The 25832-nt window shown below is 31.0% G+C and overlaps 1 protein-coding gene across 1 annotated transcript in view; it reads left to right on the forward strand.

Moving 5' to 3' along the window:
- Window positions 1-1037: 1037 nt before the first annotated feature.
- LOC148624343 (vam6/Vps39-like protein) overlaps window positions 1038-25832 on the forward strand; it is a 37376-nt gene continuing 12581 nt past the window's right edge. The window contains exons 1-21 of the mRNA XM_088567110.1: window positions 1038-1241; window positions 5433-5507; window positions 6055-6122; window positions 6598-6640; window positions 7725-7819; window positions 8304-8375; window positions 9282-9317; window positions 11228-11320; window positions 11676-11859; window positions 15246-15366; window positions 15658-15775; window positions 16040-16169; window positions 16836-16978; window positions 17593-17739; window positions 18800-18941; window positions 19418-19504; window positions 21354-21427; window positions 22560-22658; window positions 23670-23787; window positions 23971-24099; window positions 25021-25123. Of these exons, the coding sequence (XP_088423236.1) occupies window positions 1169-1241; window positions 5433-5507; window positions 6055-6122; window positions 6598-6640; window positions 7725-7819; window positions 8304-8375; window positions 9282-9317; window positions 11228-11320; window positions 11676-11859; window positions 15246-15366; window positions 15658-15775; window positions 16040-16169; window positions 16836-16978; window positions 17593-17739; window positions 18800-18941; window positions 19418-19504; window positions 21354-21427; window positions 22560-22658; window positions 23670-23787; window positions 23971-24099; window positions 25021-25123 (2150 nt within the window). The 5' untranslated portion in view covers window positions 1038-1168. The remainder of the gene's footprint in view (window positions 1242-5432; window positions 5508-6054; window positions 6123-6597; window positions 6641-7724; window positions 7820-8303; window positions 8376-9281; window positions 9318-11227; window positions 11321-11675; window positions 11860-15245; window positions 15367-15657; window positions 15776-16039; window positions 16170-16835; window positions 16979-17592; window positions 17740-18799; window positions 18942-19417; window positions 19505-21353; window positions 21428-22559; window positions 22659-23669; window positions 23788-23970; window positions 24100-25020; window positions 25124-25832) is intronic.

Below are 25832 nucleotides of genomic sequence, written 5' to 3' on the forward strand. Positions count from 1 at the left end.
ACTACTGTCTGACCCCTATGTTCTATTTTTAGTAACTGTCGCCATGTTTTTTGACGAATCAAAAATCCCCACATCATTTCTATGCAGTATACCCCAAGGAACATTCATACCAAGATTGGTTTCAATTGGTCAAGTAGTGTCAGAGGAGAAGATTTTGGAAAGAAAATAACATTAAAAATAGCAAAAATCGTTGAAAAAGGGCAAGAACAACATGGCTTAATGATTTAAAACCAAAATTTGACCAGAGATAGATCTCATCATGCTAAACACTTTTACCCTGTCAGAATTTAGCTAAACCTAATGGTTTAGGAGATATATGCGAAAAACTACTGTCTGACCCCCTATGTTCTATTTTTAGTAACGGTGGCCATGTTTTTTGACGAATCAAAAATTCCCACATCATTTCTATGCAGGATACCCCAAGGAACATATACCAAGTTTGGTTCTAATTAGTCAAGTAGTTTCAGAGGAGAAGAGTTTTGTATAATTGTTAATGATGACAACGGACGACGAAGGACACTAAGTGATGCCAATAGCTCACATGGCCTTTGGTACTGTTGCATCATATACAATGTATGTCAATTGGACTGCAGTCAAGGATTTAAGCAATTTTTTTCTGGGAGAAACCTTTTCCCGTGAGCAAAAATAACCTGTATTTTTTTTCCAGGGCCAATTAAAAACAAAAAACAAAAATTTCTTTCTACATTTTCCAGAAACAAACTTTAAAAAAAAAAAACAAAAAAAAACCCACCATATTCCCACCCTCCCCACCAGAAAATCGAATAGTTTTTGTCGTATATATGTACAGTTTAAATACACTTTCTCATAAAAGGGACTATACAATTATTACAGTAATATAAAGTGCCTGTTCATCAATAAAACACTTCTTTTGATATGAACCATCAACTGTCCTATAGTTGGTTATTTTGCATCACTTGGTAAAACATCAAAAATAATTCCTTAGACTAATGGTACGTTACAAGATATGTTGTCAAGATATTTTATTTAATTATAAGTCTCACCAATCAAAACTCTCTAGTAAAGAAGTTACGAAAAACATATCACATGAAACAAAACTGGACTTCGGATAAAATTTCCGTGGGCAATAGCAGAGTTGCTGGCTGAAATGACCTGAAAAGAACTACAGTCGGGTCTCTTAACTGTCGGCATGCACGACGCGTATGAGGCAATACCTTTGCTCGAGAAGTTACCTTTGAAAATAGAATCAATAACATGTCATGGTAAGCCGGACAGACGTAAATGGAATTGAAATTTCCTGGTTTTTTTTCATTATATTTTTCACTATACTTAGAATCCTAAGTATGGGAAAGGCAACAATTTAAGATGCAAGCATATCCAAGAAATGAAATAAAATAACTTTCCAAATAGTAAATGAAATCCTCCAGGGCCATAACTACATTGTGGCAAATGCCTCATGACAATATTGGCATTTTTTTTCAGTAGTACTAGTAGATTGCATACTATAGATTTTTGGCCTTCTCTAAGCTTTAATACAGGAATGTGCTACTATGACAGGAGAAATGGCTGTTCAAAGGGCAAATATTCTTCAGCGATATGATGCTTCTGGTCACTGTAAAATTTGGAAGGTTCTTTTTGGACAACTAGACTAAGGAATTGCATTCTACATTGTACATGTACTTGACAAAAGTGACTGTTTATGAAAATATGTGTTCATACCAGTACTTTATTTTGCATTTGTTTATGGAAATAATATTTTTTATTCAAAAGTGAAAATCTTGTTAATCCTTTTCTGCTATTTTTTACCATTCTGTCATTGCATTTTTAAGTGCAACTACATGTAGCACTAAAATCTGAGTTGAATTTATTTACATATCTCCGTTTCACCTCATACATATATCCAATTTTACCCAATTTTATGTTAAAATATTGTTAAGATTCAGAGGTCAAATATTGTTCTGGAAATGTCCTGGACCCAGGATTTTGCATCATTTACCTCAAAGCTGATATGTAGTTGCCACACCTCACTAAAATCAGATGATACTTAAAGAAGACATGACACTAAAATTTCATTTTTTAAACGTTTATAAAAACTATAGTATGTTTAGATACAAGTATAACAAACGTTTTCTCATCAGGTTAGCGCTAAATAAAGTTAGAATGATTTATTTGTGTTATCATGACGACCTAATTAATATGCATAAATGAAAACTGGAAGTAACACCCACTTACCATATTTGGAAGTGCTACGTCATTGGTTCTCAATCTCCATTTGGGTGCATTGAAAATGTATACACGTGCCCGAAAAAAATTAATAAATCTTCAAATTCTTTGCTGCTAGGTTATATCTATTAACAAGCCCAGTAGACTTAATTATGGCCAAGAGAAAGCATGGGCGGCTTCTTTTATCTTTACATGGTTTGGCACCTTGTGACACAGGTGTTGACGCAGGTTTACGACTTAGATAATTGAAATACAATTGCATCTTTTGTCTTACGAATTTTAAAATAAAACAATTCGTACATGGGGAATTTGACACAATACACAATTTATAACAGGTGACCCTAGGTGAGTTTAAGGGAGCTTTTCTGGTACGAGCAATACTTTTTTATAGGTCAGTTCAAAATATTTAATTTAAGCAAAAAATATTTAGAACATGAGGAAGCTTCAGCATGAAACCTTTATGGGTTCTCAAATAAAATTATCAAGAACCAATAAAAAATAAACATGTTTGAATTATCCTATAGCTGTACTTGTAGGGTACTGGTACACTTGTCAGGAGTATGTAACGTTCCGTAAAAATGGGGTGAAATCAATATTTTCATAGAAGATCAAGATCGGAACAGTTTAAATCTGAGAATGTGAATTTAATTTACTTTCTGTAAAGAGTTCAATCGAACATGACAGAACATAATGAAAAATTTCTTTGTAATCTTTGAAAAAGTGGTGTTGTCTCTGTGGATTCTAGTCTTCACACATGTAATAGTTAAATATTTCTGTCATTGTTTATGATTTTCTTCTCGAAGTTGTTTAAATTTATACAACTGTAATTATGTATTCGCTGGCAAACCAAAACTTTCAATATTTTCACTCTCAGTTGTAGAAATCATGTTAAAAATGCAGAAGCCCCAAGCATTTCAACCCCTCGAATTGAGAACCAGTGATGTAGCACGGTCATGTGACAACATGGCTAATTAAAATTTGTATGGCTTGGGTCATCGTCGATTTTGAATCAATTTATCTTCAATTAAACGACATAAGTGACTACAAGGGGAGTTTTTATGATATATATTAGATGTAATAAATCAAATAAACCAAAAATTGAAAAAATAATTTTTTTGTGTCATGTCTCCTTTGAATGTATGCATGACCAAGAATTTCATATTTGCATCGGAACTAGGTTAAACAAAAACAAAAATGGTGGTCAATGACCCTTGTCATCCATCCATTCCTTAATTTGGTCAGCATTTACAATTGTAATAATTTTTTTTGACATTAATAAAAGAATATCCAGACTGCATGTATAGAAACAAAACATGTCCCTGGCAGAAGGAATGATTGGAAACCATAAGTTCCAATGTCTACCATGACATCATCTTTTTTTGTACAACAAAATGTGTGGCTAATGCAACAAACTGAAGTCTGTAGGTGTTACTATGATACTTGAAATCTTGACTTATCCCAGAGAATAAGTGCTTTATTCAACTTTTGACACTATTTGAATGAACTAAATATCTCAGAAAGTACAGAGTGACATAACTTTTGTTGTGGTTGACCAATTGGTATGAAATTTTGATATGATATTTCTAACCACTAAGATGAGGTAATTTGTAGTCCTTCTGCTTAAGTGTGTCAAAAACTGATATTGTGTCCACACTTGACCAAACTGTTCATGGTTCGGTAACTGTGGTTGTATCATGATTGATTGTTGGGATTTAACGCCCGAGCAGCAATATTTCAGCTATATTCAGGCTATGAACATGAAATGGGATGATCAATGGTTGTATCATGCTGCCCTAGGTGAAGCTTTTTATTTACTTTTGGTCAGGATTCTGAGATATAAGTTTTCGAGTTATAAGAGTCAAAGGAAGCACACACCAAGAAAATCCACTTTTTAATTCACCTGGCCTAAAGGGTCATGTGAGCTATTGCCATTACATGACATCCGTCGTCATCATTAAAAATTTTTTTAAACTCTTTTCCTCTGACACTTAATGTTTCTTAGAGTGTTGTGCAAAGAACTGATGTAGGGTGTTTTTTGATCAGTTGAAGAACATGGCCGCCATTACCAAAAATAGAACATAGGGATCAGACAGAAGTTTCTTGCTTACATGTATATCTCCAAAACTGTTAGGTTAACCCAGTTTGACATAGGGTCAAATGTTTCGCATGATGAGATCATCTGTGGTGAAATTTGCATGTAAATCTATATGTATATAGGTATGAGCTATTGGAATTTTTATTTAAAAAAATACATGGCTGCTTTTACAAAAAAAGAATGTTGCTCATGAAGGCAGGTGAGCAATTGAGGCTATTAAGAGCCTCTAGTTTATTTTTGGTCCTATTTCAAAACAATTTTTAGTCCCCTATTAGCTTTAGTCAATGTGGACTTCAAATTTACTATTAGTCCATCTGTCTCTACAAGTCCAGAGAAAAGTTGCAGTTTTCCGCCCTTTTTTCTAAACGCTTGCAGATATTGAACTGATTTTTGGTATGCGAGTCTACCCTGATGAGTTACAGATCAAGTGTAGGTTTTGTTCTGCTCCGCTGATGTTTGGTTAAATTATGGCCCTTGAATTTACCTAAATTTAAGTTTTCCGCACTTTTTTTCTAAACGCTTGCAGATATTGAGCTGATATTTGGTATGTGAGTCTAATTGTCTGTGCAAAAAACTGTTAAATGGATTTGGTCATCTCTCTTGTCTTTGTACACATCCTTTCTTATGTTCAAAATCAAGGTCATTTCTCAGTTTGTCATTTATACTTGATGATCCAATGTAGTATTTGGGTCAGTGATATAAATAGTTGGTAGGGGACTATGTAATGTTTTGCTATAGTCTTAGAATGCTTGTTTTTTATTGGATTTTTTATAAAAATCTTTGCCTTCTATTTTGAATGAGATTTCAAGTATCTCTTATAGTTTTCAAGGGTCAAAGGGACCATAACCCCCAATTTTTGGTCTGATTTTGAAAATAATTTAATTGAATTTCAAATTTTGTGCAATACAGTGTCCAAATCATTTGTTGTGTCCATCAGGTATTGTAAGTCCCTATGCTTAAGTATGTCAAAAACTAATATTGTGTCTACACTTACCCCAACTATTTGGGGTTCTATCACTGTGATTTTATCATGATGCAAAGCTTTTTATTTTATGACTGTTGACCACAATAACCTGTAGTATTATTCCTATATGTAAATACTTTATATGTATGTTTTTTTCATGTAAATGCTAAGATGACATACTATTGGTTGGAACAAAGGAATGTCACCTACTGCAGTATAGAATTAAAAAAAAGTCTGGTGCAGCAGGTATGAAGTATAGATATAAATGTATCTTTCTTATTGTGGCATTTTGAAAGAATGTAATGAACAATTCATGTGAATGAAAGTTCAGAATACATTATGTGTATAGTTACTTGTCCTCATGTTTGTTCTTTTCATGTCTCCCATGTTATTTTTTGTTAAATATTTCAATGTGTATATGTTTAAGATGCATTTTATATTTATATATTTGTAAATGTATCGTACATGGAAAAAAAGCAAATTGAATAACAAATAGAAGATATGTTTTGACTACAGCAATGTAACATATATGTATTACCTTCTATGTAAATGTTCCATAATGTTTGATTACTCAGCATCACATAAATAACACAACCTTCAAAATGAATGGTAACTGAATAACTAAATAAACCATTACATGTAGTGCTCATATTTTGGTTTTTAAATTGGTAAACTCATGACAACTAAAAAAAACAGCTCTTACTCAAGATTAGAATAGTTGAAAAAATTTTGATTGAATCAGTTATAGGATTCAAATGATGGCAAGTATAACTAGTCTCTTTTTGATATTCAGGTGAATCTAGATTTGACGTACAGTTGGAGAGATCCAACAAGAATTTTGCAAAGAAGCCTATTACTCAGGTAAGCATTTTGTGCTTATGGTGAGAATGATAAAAAAGTTCTTTAATACTTATTGACATCCCTAGTACAGTATATTGTACTCTGAAGGAGATATTTCGTTTCTTATTTATGAACCACAATTTTAACTACATAAGCATTTTTATACTAGGTTCATATACTACATTGAGCTGGGATCAAATGGAGAAATTCTGTTTTTGTCGTTAACTAGAGAGCAGCAGAATGAGTGGAAAAAGGATGAATTCTACTAATGAAAGAAATTCATGTTTCTTTATATAAAGGCATGTGAGTCACAGTCAATATAATCTACTTCAGTCTGGGAGAAAAGCTATCATTCCTTACAACAGATAATGACTTTAAAATCTTCATTATGTTAGTCCATGCACTTCAATGAGACTGTCATTGAGGGCTGTCTTCAGTGGAAACCATGTACAGAAGTATTGATGTGTAGACTGTATAAAATCTAATTTTTTTGTAGTTGTCAGCAGTTCCTCAACTTCATATTCTTATAAGTCTATCAGGTAAGTTTTGGTTATTTGATTTTGTATATAAGGAACAGCATTCACCTTGTCTGATATTTTTTTTTGTAAATTTGTTTACCTTGTTTAGCCCTGGCCTATGCTAATCAGGTGCATTAAGTTTTTCTGTTGATGGTATGTAACTGTGTACATACATTTGTCATTTTTTTTTCCATAGATTATCATTTTTAACATGAAATTCAATATATGATCAGTTATGTATTACTTTAAAATCCACTGAATGTCTGTCAGTTTGATGTGCAACTACAATAAATCAATAAATCAATTTTTTTGTTCAAATAGATATTGACTTTATAGAAAGCACATTTTTAAAGAATTTTAGTCTCACTTATATCAGCTTTTTTAGCTGTTGTGTTTTTTTTTAATGATCAATTAAAATTTTAACTTGTCCTCCAGTGATATGATTTCTTGAAAATCATAGACATTGATATTAGACTAATAAATCTTAGTAAGATATGGATCACTAGTTCATCTCTCTGGTCTGTATGAGTTACATGCATTCCGTTAAATTATAGAAGCACTAAAAATAGCATAAGCAGAATAACAGAATACAAATGAGTATTTGAAACACAACATTTACAATTTTACATCATTTACTCTTGAAAATATGTTAAACTAGAAGTAGTGAACTTGAAATAAATCACATATGTTTTAAAAGCTGCAGCTTTTTAGGATTTTTTCTTTTACCAAAAAAAAAGCAACAGATGACTTTAAAAGCATTTCAGCAAGTTAGGCAAATAGTACACATATATATAAGGTGTCAGATGTTTGTATAACATCATGGAACATCATGCAATTCTTTGGTAACATCTTCATTCTCATCAGGCAAGTCCTTTCAAACTGGCACCTGAGATAACTTATCTTTATTGGCCAGCATGATTTCTACTGCTTCACCTAGATTAAAATAACATGGTATGTGTTTCACAATAAATGCTTCAATATTTTCTTGAAGTCTGTAGATTTTTTCCAACTGACATGTTGGTACACAGTTCTTCATTTCATCTTTTATTACTAAAAATCTGTTACCTCACTCCATTTGATTAGAATGGTGTTAATTCTGTTTTAGATAATGTTGTAAGTGTTCATGACCTCATGACCTTTAACCTTATAACTTGTATCAACAAAACTAAAGGAGCCAATTTATTTGCCATAGATGTCCAGGTATGTATTTATTACAGAAGTTTGAAATATTTATCTGACTGGTTACTTTTGAAATTTTAAATCTCCAAAAGAATAGATCTGTCAAAATAAAAATTGGGCTAAATGTGTTGGCCTAGTACAAAGCAGGGTCTGTTCGATTGATCAAGCGTTCTCATCCTGAATTGCACAACATATCAGCTATATGAAATGAAACCACAAAAAAATCAAAGAGAGTTTTTGACTTTCATTGTTGGCGTAAACCTCTTCCAGGAACCTATAACTACAAACACAATACTTACTTGACATCATCAACAAAAGATTAATTAGAATAACTTCTACTTAAAACTTAGTACATTACTGTACAATTGTTTATTACAGGGCATGTCATTATAAAAAAAACTCTGCACTAAATTAGAAAACAGTAAAAGGAGAATTGATTGTTTTGTATTTATAAAATAAAAAAAGTATTTTGATGATTGACTTTCTTGTGTTTTATGTATTTAAGACACAAAAAAGTTTGAGTGGAGAGGAAAACCATGTACTCAGAATGTGTGTATCAGTTAGAAAAAAGCTGCAGGTAATATTGACTAAATTAACTTAGGGCAAAGTAAAGCTATACCTTCTATAGAATAAGACTTACAAGTAAAACAAAGTCTAATTTTCTAGTGACTTCTTTGTGTCTTAGATACATCTGGTAATCAAGTGTGTAGCCTCATATTCTGACCAGTCCATAAGTGTCATACAATCTGTATTTTTTTTCAACATTACACTATATAGTATTGTTTTTATCCAGCAATGAAAAAGGAAATTAATTTGTTTTAAATATAAGTAGAAATTTATTTTAAAATAATACATGTATATACTATGGCTAACACCATTTTTGATAATTCCTTATTGTGTCCCAGCTATTTTGGCAAAGGATTATTGGACATTTTTACATCATGTTCCAAGGATTTTGCTTTGCAAAAATATATTACTCATAATGTAAGTAGTATTTCACAAAACAATAAATTTCAATCAGCTTTGATGCAGAAATAAAAAAATGGTTACAGGTTTACAAAAACTAATCCTGTTACCTTCCCATAAAACAGGTATCTAGAGCATGCAGTGTTGATTTATTGTATGATTCATCCATTGCACAGGGAATCCATGGTAACATAGTAATTTCATATAATGGCAAAAATTTACATGTACAGAAATTACCCTACAGCTGTATTTGGTACCTTTTATGTGGTTATGAAGATAATGATTGTGTAATAAATAATTACTTTATGATCTGTATGACTTAAACATGTATATGAGATGTTTGGTCTTGATATTAATCTGCTTTATAGTTGGAAGCATTCTGCAATTGACCTCAAACAGTTAGTCTGTTACAGCCATGCTTATATTTTATTGTAATTGTAATTGAAATATCACACCTATTATATACATAATTATTTTAAATGCTGTTAATTAAGTCTTATCTATAAATACATTTCAGGTCAGCTTTTGGAAGAACAGAAATTTTCAAGATCTGGTAGGTTATTACAAAAAATTACATATAACAGCATTTCTTTCATCCTGTGTTTTAATTACCAAGATCACTCAAGTGTTTTTGATAAAATTTTATAAAGAGGTTTGGCTTCATATAAATTCAGATTTTCAGAGGACTCCAGTGGGAGATAATCCAACTTCAGGGTTTTCTTTCTTCCATTTAACAATCGTTTCACAAAAATTAATATACAATGTATATGGTAAAAAATAAACCTGAAAAAAATCAATTGAAAAATAATATAGTGAAACTTCTCCAAACCGGCCACTACTGGGACAAGAAAAAAATGGCCGGTTTATAGGGATGGCCAGTTTTGTGAAAAATAACAATGCATTCTAAGAGCTGTTTCCATGAATGTGTTCGATAAACCTACACCTTGTCAGTTTGTTGGTCAAGACTTGTTTAATGCCAAATTCAAAACATTTGGCCTTTTATTACATTTCAAAGCTTGCATCATATGTAAATGATTTGATTTTACGAACGGTACTGCCGACAAAATAATGTTCACGGTTTTGAAATAATGTGTATTAAAGATCAAAGGGCTATTGATAGTAATTAATTATTTGTATTGTTTGCGTAAATTACCCATCAACAAAGTCTAATAATTTCACTCTATGTTGTTTTGGCTTTGTTACAGGTCACATTAATTAAAAGATCATAAAGATCGTACTATTAAATGACCCCGGTTGCCTGACGTGTGTACACACCAATTAACAACCAACCAGTGACAAAATGTGATGTTTGGATTAAATTTGTTGTTTAAACTAATGTCCCCTTCAATTATCAGTGAATGAATTATTAGTTACGTAATATTACGTAATCATGTACAGTTTTGTTGACACATTTATTACAGGTGAACAATAACTGGGCGGCCAAAATGGAGAGGTTGTTTTTATTTGAAATATGTAACTAAAACTGAAAAACCGTCCAATGTAAGGTTTTAGGGGGTGGCCAGTCTATTGACGACAAAACACGCAGGTTTTAAGGTATATCGGCCGGGACTTTTGAAAACGGCCGGTTTGAAGGGAAGACCGGGTTTTTTTTGGGTTTGTTAATACTTTATATGCTAAAAGGGGCAAGCATATGTTTCCTTTGTTTTGTCTTTTTTTTTTTGGTTTGTTAATATTTTATATGCTAAGAGGGGCAAGCATGTGTGCTTAATTAAGGTAGTACAATACAGTTAGGTCATTTCTGAAAATTTGGTCTTATTTTGTTGAAATAAAGCTGTTTTGAGGCAGTCCACACAGACATTTCTAGCGTTTTGTCATAAAAAAAGTGCATATTTTTTAAATTCTTGGTGTGTGGAGGTTCAAGTCATTTATAAGTAATTTAATGATTATTCAAATAAAATCCAGTAGCCATGGTATAATACTGAAAAAAATATTAGTTTTAGTACAAATCAGGGGTGCCTTTCCAAAACTAACAGCCAAATACTATGTTTTATAAAATATCAGGCACTTAGACACTACCACAGGATGAAAGCATGCATGGAGTAGGTAGGAAAAAGGTAAAAATAATAAGACCCTTTTTGATTCATTCTCTCACAATTTTAGTCCCAAAAGTTCGTGCAAAATGAGGTATTTTGAAAAACAGCCATCTGATGCTGAGGAGAGAACCTAATAAGGCAGGGGACTGAAACATTCTGGATACCATTTTTCATTTAAATTACACCTGTTTACCATAACATGTATTACTTCTGTCTATGTATAAATGCTTATATATATTTAAACAATATATCCACCAAATTTCAAGTTTTAATTTTAAGTTTTTACAAAATTTGACCGGGGCAACTTGGTGTGCGAAACAGTGCACCTTAATGTAACTGTATAGTGCACCCTAAAGTTAAACATATCTATTTTTTCAAAAGTCAAACCATTTTCATTATTTTTTTTCAGACTGAAATGAATTTATATGACATTCCAAGATACATGTGTTGGTGTAAGGAATCTATATGTGTTGGGTTTAAGAGGGATTACTTCATTGTAAAAGTAAGTAAATGGTAACATAATGTTTTCACTTAAAAAAATTATTCATGGAGACTCTTGTTTAATTTTGTTTTATCATGTTATTATTTCACATAAACAGTAAATCCAAAAATTACTCCACTTCTACTATTACTGTTTTAAGATTTTTTAAAAACCTACAAGCTTTGATTTGTCTGTCATTGTAGTTGACGCAAAACAAAACTCAATTGTGGTGACAGCATGGTTAAACTAGTAAATATGTAGTGTCTAGTTGCATACCTTCTTGGCACAATGATATATGTAATTCTTCAATCCATGATATAGATTTTACATTTCTGTCATGCATGTAAAAAAATAAGGAAAAGTTTGATTTTAACAGATAAACTCGGGTGATATAAAAGAATTATTTCCCCTTGGTAACAGTCAACATGAGCCTGTGATAACAAGAGTAGAAGAGAATCGGTTGATGTTAGGTCGTGACAATATGTCCATACTGATTGATTCTGAGGGTAACCCTACACAGAAAAATCCTATCACATGGACTGGTATTCCTTCAGAAATTGGTACGTTTGATGGTTTAGTTGTATAGTATACATACTACATTTCCTTGAGTCTTGAATTTTGAACAGTAGTTTTCTTAAACTAACATACATGTGATAAACCTTGAAATTCAGATCAGGAGATTTGAAACTTTAATATTCTGATTGAAGATGTTTCATGTGCTTTTGCACTGTTTGAAGTCAGTTTTCCATGAGTTGTTTTTGATAAAAATAATGACAAATGTTTTAACTATAATATTTACCTCTTATTTATTCCCTTGAATTTTTTTTTCAATTGATATATTTAACAGATGACAACTTCTGAAAAAAGGAGACATGTGGCAGCTTATTTTTTCACTTTTTACAGTGACTTTCCTACAACCATGACTGTCTTTTGTTACCAATCTGCTGAACAATACAAAGGATTGACAAAGCTATTGGGGTATTTAAACTGACCAGTTGCTATTGAATGATTGTCAAGGAGAAGATAAGTCTTGTTAAAGTATTAGAATAAGCTCTTTATAATACTTTATTTATTGCTTTTTTGCCAATTCTCTGTGTAAGGAAATTTACAATAAGTAATACTAGTAAGAATTCTACAAAAAAAAACATAACTAAGGGGGTTTTTAATGTCCTTAACTACTACGTCGGATCTTGCACGGACGGCAAAAACGAAAAAAAAAAAAAACATTAAAAATACATATGTAATATAAGGTTTCTATGATGAAATAATCTTAAATAACAATAGATTTTTTTAGCATTAACAACTTTTCCATCCAAAATATCTACACTAGAAACCACTTTCATGAAACTTTATAGTTTGTTTTTTTTTTTTTTTTTTTAAATCATTCATCAAAAAAAAAAAAGACTTTCAAATTACACTGACTTTTCTACAACCATGACACTCTTTTTTTACCAATCTGCTGAACAATACAAAGGATTGACAAAGCTATTGGGGCATTTAAACTGACCAGTTGCTATTGAAATAGTTGATGAATACTCACCTATGAATCTTTTTATAGCTAGTTCCTAGTTATTTAAATCTGAGGCAGCTGCCTGGGCTATTCTATTTTTTCATTGGTGAGGGGAGTTCAAATTAAATAAACTATATTTTGTTTTGTATTTTGTTGACAAGGTTGAAAACCATGATTTAGAATAGTATATAGAAGTATTTATTTTATCTTAATACATTGCACAGAGGTCTTATATATTATTATAAAAATGAGACCTCAATTAATATTTATTCCCTCCTTCATAATACTGGAATAGGCCTTCCAAGGTGCCCTTTTAGTGGAAAGTATGTGATTCATACTATAAGTGTTTTACAAAATGCACACAGTTTGAGGTTCACATGAATTACAATTTTTGAAATAGTGCTATGAGTTTATTTTATTCAATTTTGAGTATGAGTAGGCTTAAAAGTGAATTAAGTGCTTTATTAAATGTGGAGGATTTCCATTGGAATTATGATGTTTCAGATTAACTGCACTGGTGTTCATAGTTTGGGATTAAGAATCATGTTAATAATAATTTTCATTTGTGTTATAGTTTGGGATTTAGTGCATTGAGTTTGATAGAAATTATAATTTGGGATTATAAGTGCAATGCTTTTCAATGAAATTTAAGATTTGGAATAAGTATTATTTACATTGAAACTTCTTTTGATTAAGTGCAGTTCATTTAATTTATAGCTTTGGATTTAAATGCTGTTTTCCTTGAAACTTTCGTGGATCATTAAAGTGCAATGATTTTCATTCAAATGTAATAGTTTGGGATTTAGTGCATTTTTTAAAGTGCAATGATTTTCATTACCATAAAATGTAGTTTGGGATCTAGTGCAATGGTTATTTTTAAATTAAAGATTTGGATTAATAGTTTTTTTTTCATTGGAAGTACACTTTGGGATTATGTGCAATGATATACTTATAACTGGAATTATATGGAGAATATTTCTTAGTTTTATTTTCATTGTAATTGTTGTTCTGGATTAAGTGCTATGATTTACAGCTCTAATTTGAGTGTTTTATGTGAAAAATTATCTTATTGGAATTATACTTATGGCTGAAAAGCATTAAATTTCATCAGAACTGTATATACTTATTGTACATGTATAAATAAAATGTTAAATAATATGAAAACATGTGCAAGAAATTTATAAGAATCCAAACTATTGTTAAAGTAGATACTTTGAAGGAGTATATTTCAATGCATATATTTAAACAACAGTATTCAATGGATTCAGCTTTGAGATGGGACAATTCAAATAAATAGTAGCATAACATTGTAACTTCAAGTTATTGTTCATTCCATGAAAGTGTTACCATTTTACTTTACTTTGCCATTTCATATTTGACCTGTGGGTTTGAAGCTTTTTTTCTTGGAAAAAATATAAACAATATTCACAACCAATAGTTTTCCACATTAGTACTTTCCTGTGTTAGCAAGTACAAAAAAACAATTATGTAAAAAAAGCACATGAAATTCCCAGAAAACAAATTGTGAGTAATATTCACAAGCTGAGAAAATTCCATATGCTGCCTTACACCTGACCAGATAAATTTTCATGGGTGAGTGGCTACCTATTCATCAACTCTTACAACAGCAACTGGTCAGTTTGAATGTCCCAATAGCTTTGTCAATCCTTTGTATTGTTCAGCAGATTGGTAAAAAAATAGTGTCATGGTTGTAGAAAAGTCAGTGTAATTTGAAAGTCTTTTTTTTTTTGATGAATGATTTAAAAAAAAAAAAAAAAACAAACTATAAAGTTTCATGAAAGTGGTTTCTAGTGTAGATATTTTGGATGGAAAAGTTGTTAATGCTAAAAAAATCTATTGTTATTTAAGATTATTTCATCATAGAAACCTTGTATTACATATGTATTTTTAATGTTTTTTTTTTTTTCGTTTTTGCCGTCCGTGCAAGATCCGACGTAGTAGTTAAGGACATTAAAAACCCCCTTAGTTATGTTTTTTTTTGTAGAATTCTTACTAGTATTACTTATTGTAAATTTCCTTACACAGAGAATTGGCAAAAAAGCAATAAATAAAGTATTATAAAGAGCTTATTCTAATATTTTAACAAGACTTATCTTCTCCTTGACAATCATGCTGTCCATCCATATGTCCATTTATCCTTCTAATCTGCAACTCCTGTCAAAGTGATCAATTGAATTTGGAACAACTGTCACACATTCTTTATCTTATGATGCCATTGTGCTACTCCTATTTTGTTTTTTGTTTCATCTAGATGACTTTTGGGGTTGCAAGGAATGGAACTAGGGCTATCAACAAGTGATCTTTGCTCACAGTATTTATAGTATTAATGATTTATTCTTGCTCGCAAAATTAGTGGAAATAAATTAGTTTGAAAAATGAATTGGTTTACTATATACCTCTATCTTTATTTTGCAGAAAACAATCCACCGTATATTATTGGCATTTTACCGAAGTTTGTGGAAGTAAGGACAATAGAAACTAAGTTATTGATACAACAAATAGAGCTTAGTCATGCAAAATTCATTTGCCAGGGCAGGTACTTATTTTAATGCTGTTTTCATAAAATTGTATCATTGTCAGAATGTTGAATTGTGCGGTTATGAATCAATTGAGACCATGCAATTACATCTCTGTAATCAACTACAAATTACAAGCCAAATATTAATTTGAAAAACATTACATTTTGGATGCCAATTTCAGTTGAAGTATGAATTATAGAACACATTGATTTAAAAAAAAACTTCTGTGATGAATTAGGTTCCAAAATATACGGTCTGTGAATTACAAGGTTTTGACTAACAATAAAAGCTAACCTTTTGTGTTTTAGTGGTAACATGTATGTAGCCTCTGTTAACCACATTTGGAGAGTATGTTCAATGCCTATAGCTTTCCAGATTAGACAGCTTCTAGAGAATAAAGAATTTGAATTGGCGTTGAAGCTTGCTGTAAGTATTTATATGAATATTGCATATAACATAGCCTTAAGGCATGATTAGGATTTTTTTATTTTTAAGATATAGTTTGTGCTGTGTTAGTTACCATACAAGGTGAAATGACTACAGTTGTTTACTTTGCAGTTTTAATATTTTTTAAAAATGAATAACAGTTTGAAAACATTGTCAGCTAGCTGATGTACTATGAATTAGTATATGATATAATAGAATTGAGAATTTCCTGAATTTTCCATTATGAATGTTTCTAATATCTAGGACATGACTGATGAACCTGAGGAAGAAAAACGAAAGAGAGTTCACAATATAAAGAACTTACATGCTTTTGATTTGTTCTGTAAACACAGATTTGAAGACTCCATGGAAATATTTGGTAAACTTGGTACAGGTAGGGTTTAATTGTAATTAACTTTTAAAAGATGAGGTTCTTAAGGTCTTAATTTTCTCAACAAAGTAAATGAATATTTTCTTTTTATTCATTTACCAAAATAAAAAACAAAAAAATTGAAAAAAAACGACAGTATTTGGTACTGTGGTTTGATTTTGTAAAAATAGCATAACGGATCTGACACAAGTTACACTATTTGCAGACAAGTTGATGTTGATAGTAATGGTGACCTAGGAAGTGTCATGGAGATAGTATTCAGTGTACCCATTAAACTATACACCAATATTATAATTGAAGACACATTTGAAGATGGATTTGTTTTTCTCTTCTGTCATACTTCCATTTCATTACTATTTGTGTGGTGCCATTTTTCTGTTTTTTTATGGATACAGTATTGTGTTTTGCCATTTACAAGTTTAAGCTAGAAAGGTAGCAAATTAACCTCAGGAGGAGATTTTATGGCAGTGTCACCCAAAAAAAGCTTAATTCATTAATCGAAACAAACAAAAACAAGCATGTGACCTTCAGGTAATCTAAACTTTTTAATTTGATGACTTTTTAAATGTCCATTGCTTGACTTAACCAACCTTTTGATAAATGGTATCAATCTCAGAATTTGTTTTTCAGTGTACTGAATGATGTACTTATGATTTACTATTATTTTAGATCCATCTCATGTGATAGGATTGTACCCTAACCTTCTACCACAAGAGTTCAGAAAACAACTAGAATATCCATCTAAGGTCCCTAACTTAGAAGGTGGAGAGTTAGAGAAAGCTTTATCCGCACTTCAGGACTATCTTACTAATGTAAGCAGAAGAATATATTTCTCAAACTTTTTTTTCTCTGTATAAATGAACAAATTTTACAACAGCTTTAGTTTTTTGCACGGCTGATTTTGTCAACTTAAGACAGAACAACACCAATCTATGAATAAAAGATGTACAGCAGAATTCTCTCTGACATTTTGAAAATTACAGGCCAAACTTACTCATGGAAACCCCTGCACTGATAGCTTAAACAACTTTTATTGAAGAGGGTAGTGTAAGTACTTAAGTGTGTTTTAGACTAAAGTTGTATTGTTATTCTGGATGATGTTAAGGTAAGAGGTCACAGTAAATAAAACAAGTGACAAGAAATGGCAGTATGATAGAATCTAAATGACCACAGAAGAAACTCCTTGAGGTCAATTAGTAAAACATCAAAGAGGTATAATCGCTTTTACCAATTTCCAACCATGTAATTTAGTGAAATTTTGGCCTACCCTCTAAAATGAGGATATTTGTATTAAAATGGTGTCTTTAACACATACAAAGAAGAAGATTTAGTTGTTACATCAATAGCATGTCAAGATGATATCCTGCTTTGTTGCTGCAGTGAGCATTGTTTTACAATATTTTGATTTCTACTTGATTTTTTCCAGAAAAGAAATGAGTTAGTGAGTGATATATCAAAAGAATCAAATAAAGAACTTAGTACCATGGCAATCAAAGAAGGCAACTTAACTATCAAATCAAAACGACAGCTGAGTCAAATCATTGACACTACTCTCTTAAAATGTTACATACAGGTAAGATATAGAGAAACCAGGTTTGTAGCGAAAGCAAAGTCAGGTCACCTACACCACTTTACTTAAAAAACCAGGTTTGTAGCGAAAAGCAGTCAGGTCACCTACACCACTTTACTTAAAAACTACATCAAGGTCAAAAGTAGTGATTGGAGAAAAGGGGCAGAAAATGAAAGACATGCCAATGTTTTCAATGTTGCTAGGATATATTCCTGATAATATCCAGTTGTTTACTACAATTCATATAATTGACAGAGTTCAAGAGTTACAATACATTTTACATACGCTGTGAAAGTACTATTGTTCGTGGGGTACAAATTTTTGTGGTTTTTGTGGGCAGGTAAAATTTGGTCTTAACCAAAAGGAGCTTTCCATTGATGCATATACTGAAAACCTCAAATGCACAAATTCAAGAATCTTGAAACTTGTGTTTCTTCCCTTATCCAGGAAAATTGATATCCACGAACTCAAGTACTTTCACAGTAGCAACAGCTATTTTTTATTTTGATCTTCATGATGTTGGATTTTCATAAGCATAACTTTAAATTTGCCATTGACTCTTGTAAAAGATAAGTTAACCTACTTTGTATCTTCTATTTGTCTTTGATGAATCTTTGTAAAATGGAAACATGTGATTCTAAAACCTTTTAGTTTCATATGAAGACTTTGAAAATGTTCCACGTTTGTTAAGGAACTGGAAAATATCCTTTTGTGAGCTGAGCCAACTGTAATTCTAGTTTTACTCAAAATAGGCACAAAGAATGAAAGATGAACTTTATAGCATCTTACATGTATTAATTATGCAACATAGATTTTGTAATATCAGCATTATGAAGATGGGATATTGGCCAATGGCACAGAGTTAAACGCCAATGTTTTACAGTATATAATAAATTACAGATGAATTATTCTATAAGAAATTTCAAGTATGGTTTTTCTAAGCTTGACATTCTGGATTTAAAGATTTAAATTTGACAACATTAAACATTTTTGTTTTTACAAAGAATTTACTACCACTGTTGGTTAAGTTTCATGTTGATGTAACATACTTTGTTTTCTTCAGACAAATGATGCATTAGTAGCACCTTTGTTGAGATTAAAAGACAATAATTGTCATGTTGAAGAATGTGAGAAAATACTGAAGAAAAAGGAGAAGTTTAGTGAATTGATAATCTTGTATGAAAAGAAAGGTCTTCATGAGAAAGGTAGAATTTAATACATCTATGTTTATGTATTCTATAATGTAGAATACTTGACAGTTTTTTGCAGGTTTAAAAGTTATCCCTGAAGATCTTACAAATGTAGTTATGGCATTTTTATATTGTTTCTATTTATTGTGATTAACTTGCCAATGGTCTTCCCTTTTTAACTTGCTAATCCTTATGGCTGATTATTCTGTCTTCACTTAACCTAATGTTAATTTAAATATAACTGTTATACCCTGTGCCAAAAATGTTTGTGGGTATATCAGAGTCTGTCTATTTATGAAAAATGACATTAGACTATAATCACCAAATGCACTGGTGAAATCAATGCTGTCTATAACATGCAATAAGTCTCAGTAAAATAGTATATTCATGTAGATTGTCAAACAATGCATTCAAACACTTAAAAATATTTGTTGAAGGTCATTGTTATGTATTGTAATCATGAATCAACATGGTATATTTTTACTTTTCAGCTTTACATTTATTGATGAAACAAGCAGCTCGACCAAATTCTCCTCTTAAAGGCCACGAAAGGACTGTGCAATATTTACAACATTTAGGTATGAATGTTCAATTAAGACATAATTCATGGAGGGGGTAGATTTGTACTCATTTTAACATGAGTATGGCATTTATATTCAATTATTTAATTAATTTTATTAAATGACAAACCCATGTTAAAATGAGTACAAATTTATCCCCGGGAAGGAATTATTTCCTTTCTAATATGACAAATACGGTAATTTTTGTGACAAAAATTTCCCTAGGCATAGCCAAAATAACAGCTGTTCCGTTTAATTTCCCCTGTATGGAAGTTGGATTAATTAAGAAATAAACCACATATCCAAGTAAATCATCTATTGAATAAGTATCAGTATAGTATTAGATAACCTCTCAGCTGTTAAATCATTGCGTAAGTGTTTTTAAATGAGTGTTTTGTCTCAATGCGACAGCAAAAGAAAAGGGACAGTGCGCAGTTGCTAAAGATGGGATGGTACCGACATATACTGTTTGACGATATGAAGATGTCATATTAGAATATGTATTTTTAGATGTGTTGTTAGTAAAAAAAATTTTTAACTATTAAACAAATTTTTTCTGTTGGTGTTTTAGTGAAGGAGTTTAGTATTGTTTATTTTTTATATTGACAGTGTAACTCTCTGACTCCTTTGAGAGTGACACTGTTTTAACACAAATTCATTATGGACTTCGTATGTATCAGGGCAGCAATATTTGTAAATACAATTTTTTGAGATAAAGTCTTCATTAGAATTGATACTAAGATTCTAACCACCAAAAATATTAGAGGTTGTGGTATTACTGGCTTAAATAGTGCAGCGGAAGGCTAAGAATTTTTATAACTTTATTTGGCCTTGAGAGTATATGGCTATATTATATGTCAATGGAAAGATAAATCAGTGTAGTTTTTTGAATTTTTTATTTAAAGTCCAAGCATATAAAGACAATGCAAAAACTATGTATGCTTTTTGTATGTACAAAAATAAATCTCAAAACCTTAAGTCTTATCATCAAAGCATAAGGTACACTCAATGCTTTACATGTGTCTTTGTTCATAAAACAGGCCAGAAACTAGCAAATTGTCTGGAAACGATTCTGTATAATACAATTTTAGTACAATTAATAGTTTAAAAATGTGAAAATTTTCAACTTCAAACTCATTTTGCAAAACCCATGTTGCAGATTGAATCAGGAAGGTTGTGTTTATTTTATTTGCTATTCAGTACAGAATATTTAGATACATATTGTAATATTCTATAGTGTCTAATTACGTAAAGAGTTAATGACATAATGGTTTGAATTGCAGATTTATGGTCCAATTTTCCCATCATTTTGGTTTATTTTTAAAGTATTACTGATAGAAGTACCTAACTTCCATAAAAGACGTAACTTCCATAAAAATGATAATATCATTGTGTTTATGCAGTAAATTTTCAAAAGAAGTGGCCATAATTAGTTGCAAACTAAAATTTTGTTTTGTTAGTATTACAACAGCTGATATTTTGTTGATTGAAATATTAGTAGACAGTTATTTGTAAGAGGAAAAGGATGATTATGCTGTTTATAACCCAATAATTAAATTTTTCTTGATTTGTTGGGAAAAAACTGTCCCTCCTTTTCTATTCAATTAAATTATCTTAATTTTATTAATTTGTGCCAATTAAAAGGGGACTGTAGCATCACTCAGTTAGCAATATTAGTTTGTCTTGTAAATGTATCTTAGATTCGTGGTGCTTCTATGTTTGGTGCCTAGGAATTGTGTTCTGTACCATTGTGACTTTAGTTTGACCTTTTACATGATGGTAATTTATGTTTGTGATGTTAAGCATGGCAGGAAATTTATAATATTGATTGATGACAGCTCATACTAGGTACTTTGTGCTGTTTTAGGTGCTGATCACCTGAATTTAATATTTGAATATGCAGCATGGGTGCTGAAGGACCATCCTGAAGATGGATTAAAGGTAGTTTAAAGGTTCAAGGTCCATGGGAGCTTATGTTATCACTTGACATCTTGTGTTATCTTAAACAATTTATTTGGAGATATACTTCTCTAAAACTACTTTCTTGATTTTAGAAACTTGGATGAAATGAAAAAATTGAAGGTCTTTTATAAATGAACAACTTCTACTTCTTCTTGAATAAACAAGTGGCTATCAGGGACTATCTGATCTTCTACTGTAAACGTATTATTTTTCACGGTTGTTAATTTTCACCAATTATGTCAAGTGAACATATTCACGATTATCATTTTTTCGCAGTTTCAAAAGATGGTTAGGATTACTTAGTGTCAAAAATGAATTTGGCAAGTACTGTTTTTCATGGTTTTCTGATCACCACAAAAATAGCGGAAATTAGTGTGTTTACAGTAATTTGCTGATCTATTTTTTGGGACAATTTTCAATTTTTGTTTGTTCATAAACTGCTTTGTGGTCCATGAAACATAAACTACCCTAAGTCAGTTGTACCGCATAACTTGGTAAAAAATTGAAAACAATCCTCAGATGAATTTGGTTTTGCATCATCACAGAACTTTGTATTCATGTATGTTGAGATATGAACTTAAAGGTATGTATGTCATGGAATGGTTTTTATAAGTACAATGTGTCAAGCTTGATATCATCTCAGCTTTAATACATTTTCTTGATTACTATGAAAGTTTTTTTTATTCATGGGTAGCAAATTTTGTGGTTTAGGGAAAAATTATCTGTTTGTAGATTCTTGAATTCGTGGATTTGACACTCTACCACACAAACGAATGGGAAATTACCTTTGAATTGGGAACCAAATTTCGTGGTTTACCCAGTCCACAAAATTACAAAACTTGGTACCCCATGAGCAATAATACTTGAACAGTATTAATGTAATATTTTTTATTCTCATGAAAAGCTTTGTATATAGATGATGTTGTATGTCTTTTAATTTGATACTGAAAATCATTTTTAATCTTTCTTTGAGTTCTGCTGAAACTTATGGCAAAAAAGTAGACTCCATATGAAAATATGAATGAGTCAAGTGTTTCATGTATTTAGAGTGAAAGTGGGGTGTTGGAATCATTTTGTGAGCTCATATTATTTTCAATTTGTACTTTTTTAGATCTTTACTGAGGACATACCTGAAGTAGAGAGTCTACCAAGAAGCCAAGTGTTAGAATATCTAGAGAAGAATTCTAAAGATCTTGCTATTTCCTATTTGGTATGTTAAAGACTAATTATACTATATATTCAGTATTCCCTAACTCATAAGAGTCTTGTCTTTCAGGAAAACAAATAGAAGGTTAAATTTCCAGCTCTTCTGAACCAATGGTTTTAGTTTAGTGACTTCAAGTTATTTTTTTCTTCCACTTCTTGTTCATCATCTGCCCTCGTCTACACATTGTCATGAACTCTTTAATAACAATAGTGTTGATGTTTAACCAAATCTTGCAAGAATACTTCTGGATAAACCATTTCAAACAATATGTATAGATAATGTTTGCTTGTCAGAGGCAGTGTAATATTTTTTAAGTTCAACATCTTCATAACCACTGGATGGAATAACTTGACTTTTTATTGATAGTTTGCAGGAAATAACACCTTAAAATTTCTGTTGTAAGTGCCACTTGCATGGTTCCATATTTGTCCACATACAAATGTAGGAAATCATGATTGATAATTATATTTTCAGTTTGGTTCTTGTCCAATGCTAATTTACTTGAAAAGACTAGGTTGATGAAAGGATTCTGACAGGCAGTCATCATAATCTTTTTTATTTTTATATTTATATAGCAATAGGGATGCCCATCTGTCTGTACTTCCTTCTGTTACATGGGGAAAACTCTTTTCTTATCATTACTCTTTCTACTCCACTGAATGGAATTGAATGAAACTTTCACAGAATCCTTATTACATGTTCCCATTGTGCACCTATTTAAATTTTAATCCAAACCAATTTTGGAGTTCTCATTTTGAAACATGGACTTAGTCATTTGTGAAAATGGGAACATGGGGGACCGTCTCTTATCCGTTACTCCTTTTACACCACTGAATGGAGTTACAATGAAACTTTAATAGAATCATTATTACAATACAATGTTCCCATTGTGCACCTCCTATTTTAGACTTTGATCCGAAACAATTTGGGGGTTTTACATATCAAAACATGGAAAATTTTCAAATATTTTCAAGTTTCATATTGGCTATAAATATACCAATATAATATTTGTAGGAGCATATAATACATCACTGTGATGATGAAACACCAGAGTTCCACAATGTGTTAGCCCAGGCTCTTAGGGAAAAAGTACAGCTTTTGATGACAGATTATTTACAATCATTACCTGAGGGTATGTGCTTTAAAATCATTGATAGTTTTAGCTAGTTCATAAGTTAAAGTCTCTTCTTTAAACGTATGTTATTAATTTTACATAGGTGATAAAAAGTCGTAATTTCTGAGTCTGTTAGACTGTAATAAAAGTCAAAACTTTTTTAAGTATTTACTTATTTGTCAAGGTTTTTGTTCTTCACAGGTCATCTGCCATCTAAAGCTGGTCAGGAACCAGATAAGCTTGGGGAATACAGAAGGAAACTCATAGATTTTTTGGAATATTCTCAATATTACATGCCAGAACGACTACTTACTAGGTTTCCAATTGATGGTATTCACATTTCAATATTTTTTAATTTTAATACCATTTTTCATTGTTTTGGAAAATTGTGTTCGTTTGTGTCATTTGATGATTTTATTTAATTATAATTTAATATGACCATTTTTACTGTTAGAAAAGATGGTGTCGTTTTTATTTCTCTTTGATACAAAATTTTCCTATCACCTGATCAATAAACAAGTTCATGAACCCAAAACCATGTCCCTTTTAAATGTACTACTTTTATCTATGAAATAATTCTGTCTGAAAAAAAGGTGTGTGTATTGGAATACATTGATATGAATTCATCATAGTTTTTGCCAAAATATTAAATTATAAGGAATGTTACTTTGCAGTTTATTCTGCATAAATTGAACCAAAATTCTTTACACAAGTTAATATATTCATATATTAGTTATATTCCTTAAACATTTTATTTTGGAGTTTAAAGATTTTGTTTGACCAAATCAACAGTAACACTTCGACAGTCAGTATATGATAAATCCATCTTATGTGTGTATTTAAGATTTCAATGATTTTCAGAGTTTTTTATTGTTATAGTTAGGTATGTTTGAGATTTAACATTTGAGCACTCTGTCATGATACTCATTAGTTCTCAAGTACTCAGGTGAAAAATATGAATTGTTATTAACTATCACAGTATGAAATAAAATTTCATTTCGAAATTTATTACATTAAATGTACATCCTACAACAATTACATTAATTAAAACATTACAGTAAGTTTACAGCTAATGAGTTATTGATCTGTGTAAGGGTTGATCCATATTCAAACACTGTTACAAATGTCTGGAATCAGTTGTTGTGATTCACTTCAAAGCAAGGGCTTGAACTTTTAGGTTATGACCATGGCAATTTTTTTTTACTTCTACTCTATTGATGTATTGGTCAGCAAAAAAACTTTTTTTTTTAGGTTTCTATGAAGAAAGAGCCATACTGTTAGGAAGGCTTGGACGACATGAGCAGGCTTTAGGCATTTATGTCCATATTCTAAGAGATGATCACCTAGCGAAGAGGTGAGTCAATTTTCCATTACTTACCAACATCATATAACAGCTACATGAAACTAGATTAAAGCAAAGTTTTTGTTACAGTTTAATTCGTAGCTGTAGTTGTCTCTTTTGTGATAAAGGAGGGATGAATTGCTTCTTCATTGACATTTCCCCCTACCTAATATATTGTTATGGTGAGGACTTTGGTATCAGCATGAAAGTTATTAGACTTGAGGCTTGATATTTGATCAAGGAACCTGTTTGGAGTTTAAAAAAATGTTTATTTCATATAATTCCACATATCCCTGCATGATCTCTTTTGGGGTTTTTGATCCTTCAGGGTCAAAATATCTTATGTCACCGGTCTATCACTGGAACTTCCCTACTATTTCTGAACACTGCACAAAAATATAGTCCAAATGTAATTCCCTTTATATCATTCAAAACCTCTTTTATAACAAGTTAATCTATTTCAATTTATCAGCTCAATAATATTCTATTATTTATGCAAATTAAATTAAGATCTAGTCTTCATATCAGCTCAAGATCTGAGGGACTCCTTTTTGGCCTTGAAAGATATTTAGTAATAAATTTACATTAAGGGCATTCATTTCTTGCAGTAATGTATCTGGAAGTATAAAATGTGTTAAATATTTTCATTTTAACACTCTTTTAAGTCAAATTATCCATCCTTTCATTAATATTTTACCATTTATAAACAGGAAGTGAAGAG

This window comes from Perna viridis, chromosome 2, assembly GCF_037379345.1.
Source record: "Perna viridis isolate PV_CMFRI_1.1 ecotype Kerala chromosome 2, ASM3737934v1, whole genome shotgun sequence".
Taxonomy (NCBI): Eukaryota; Metazoa; Mollusca; class Bivalvia; order Mytilida; family Mytilidae; genus Perna; species Perna viridis.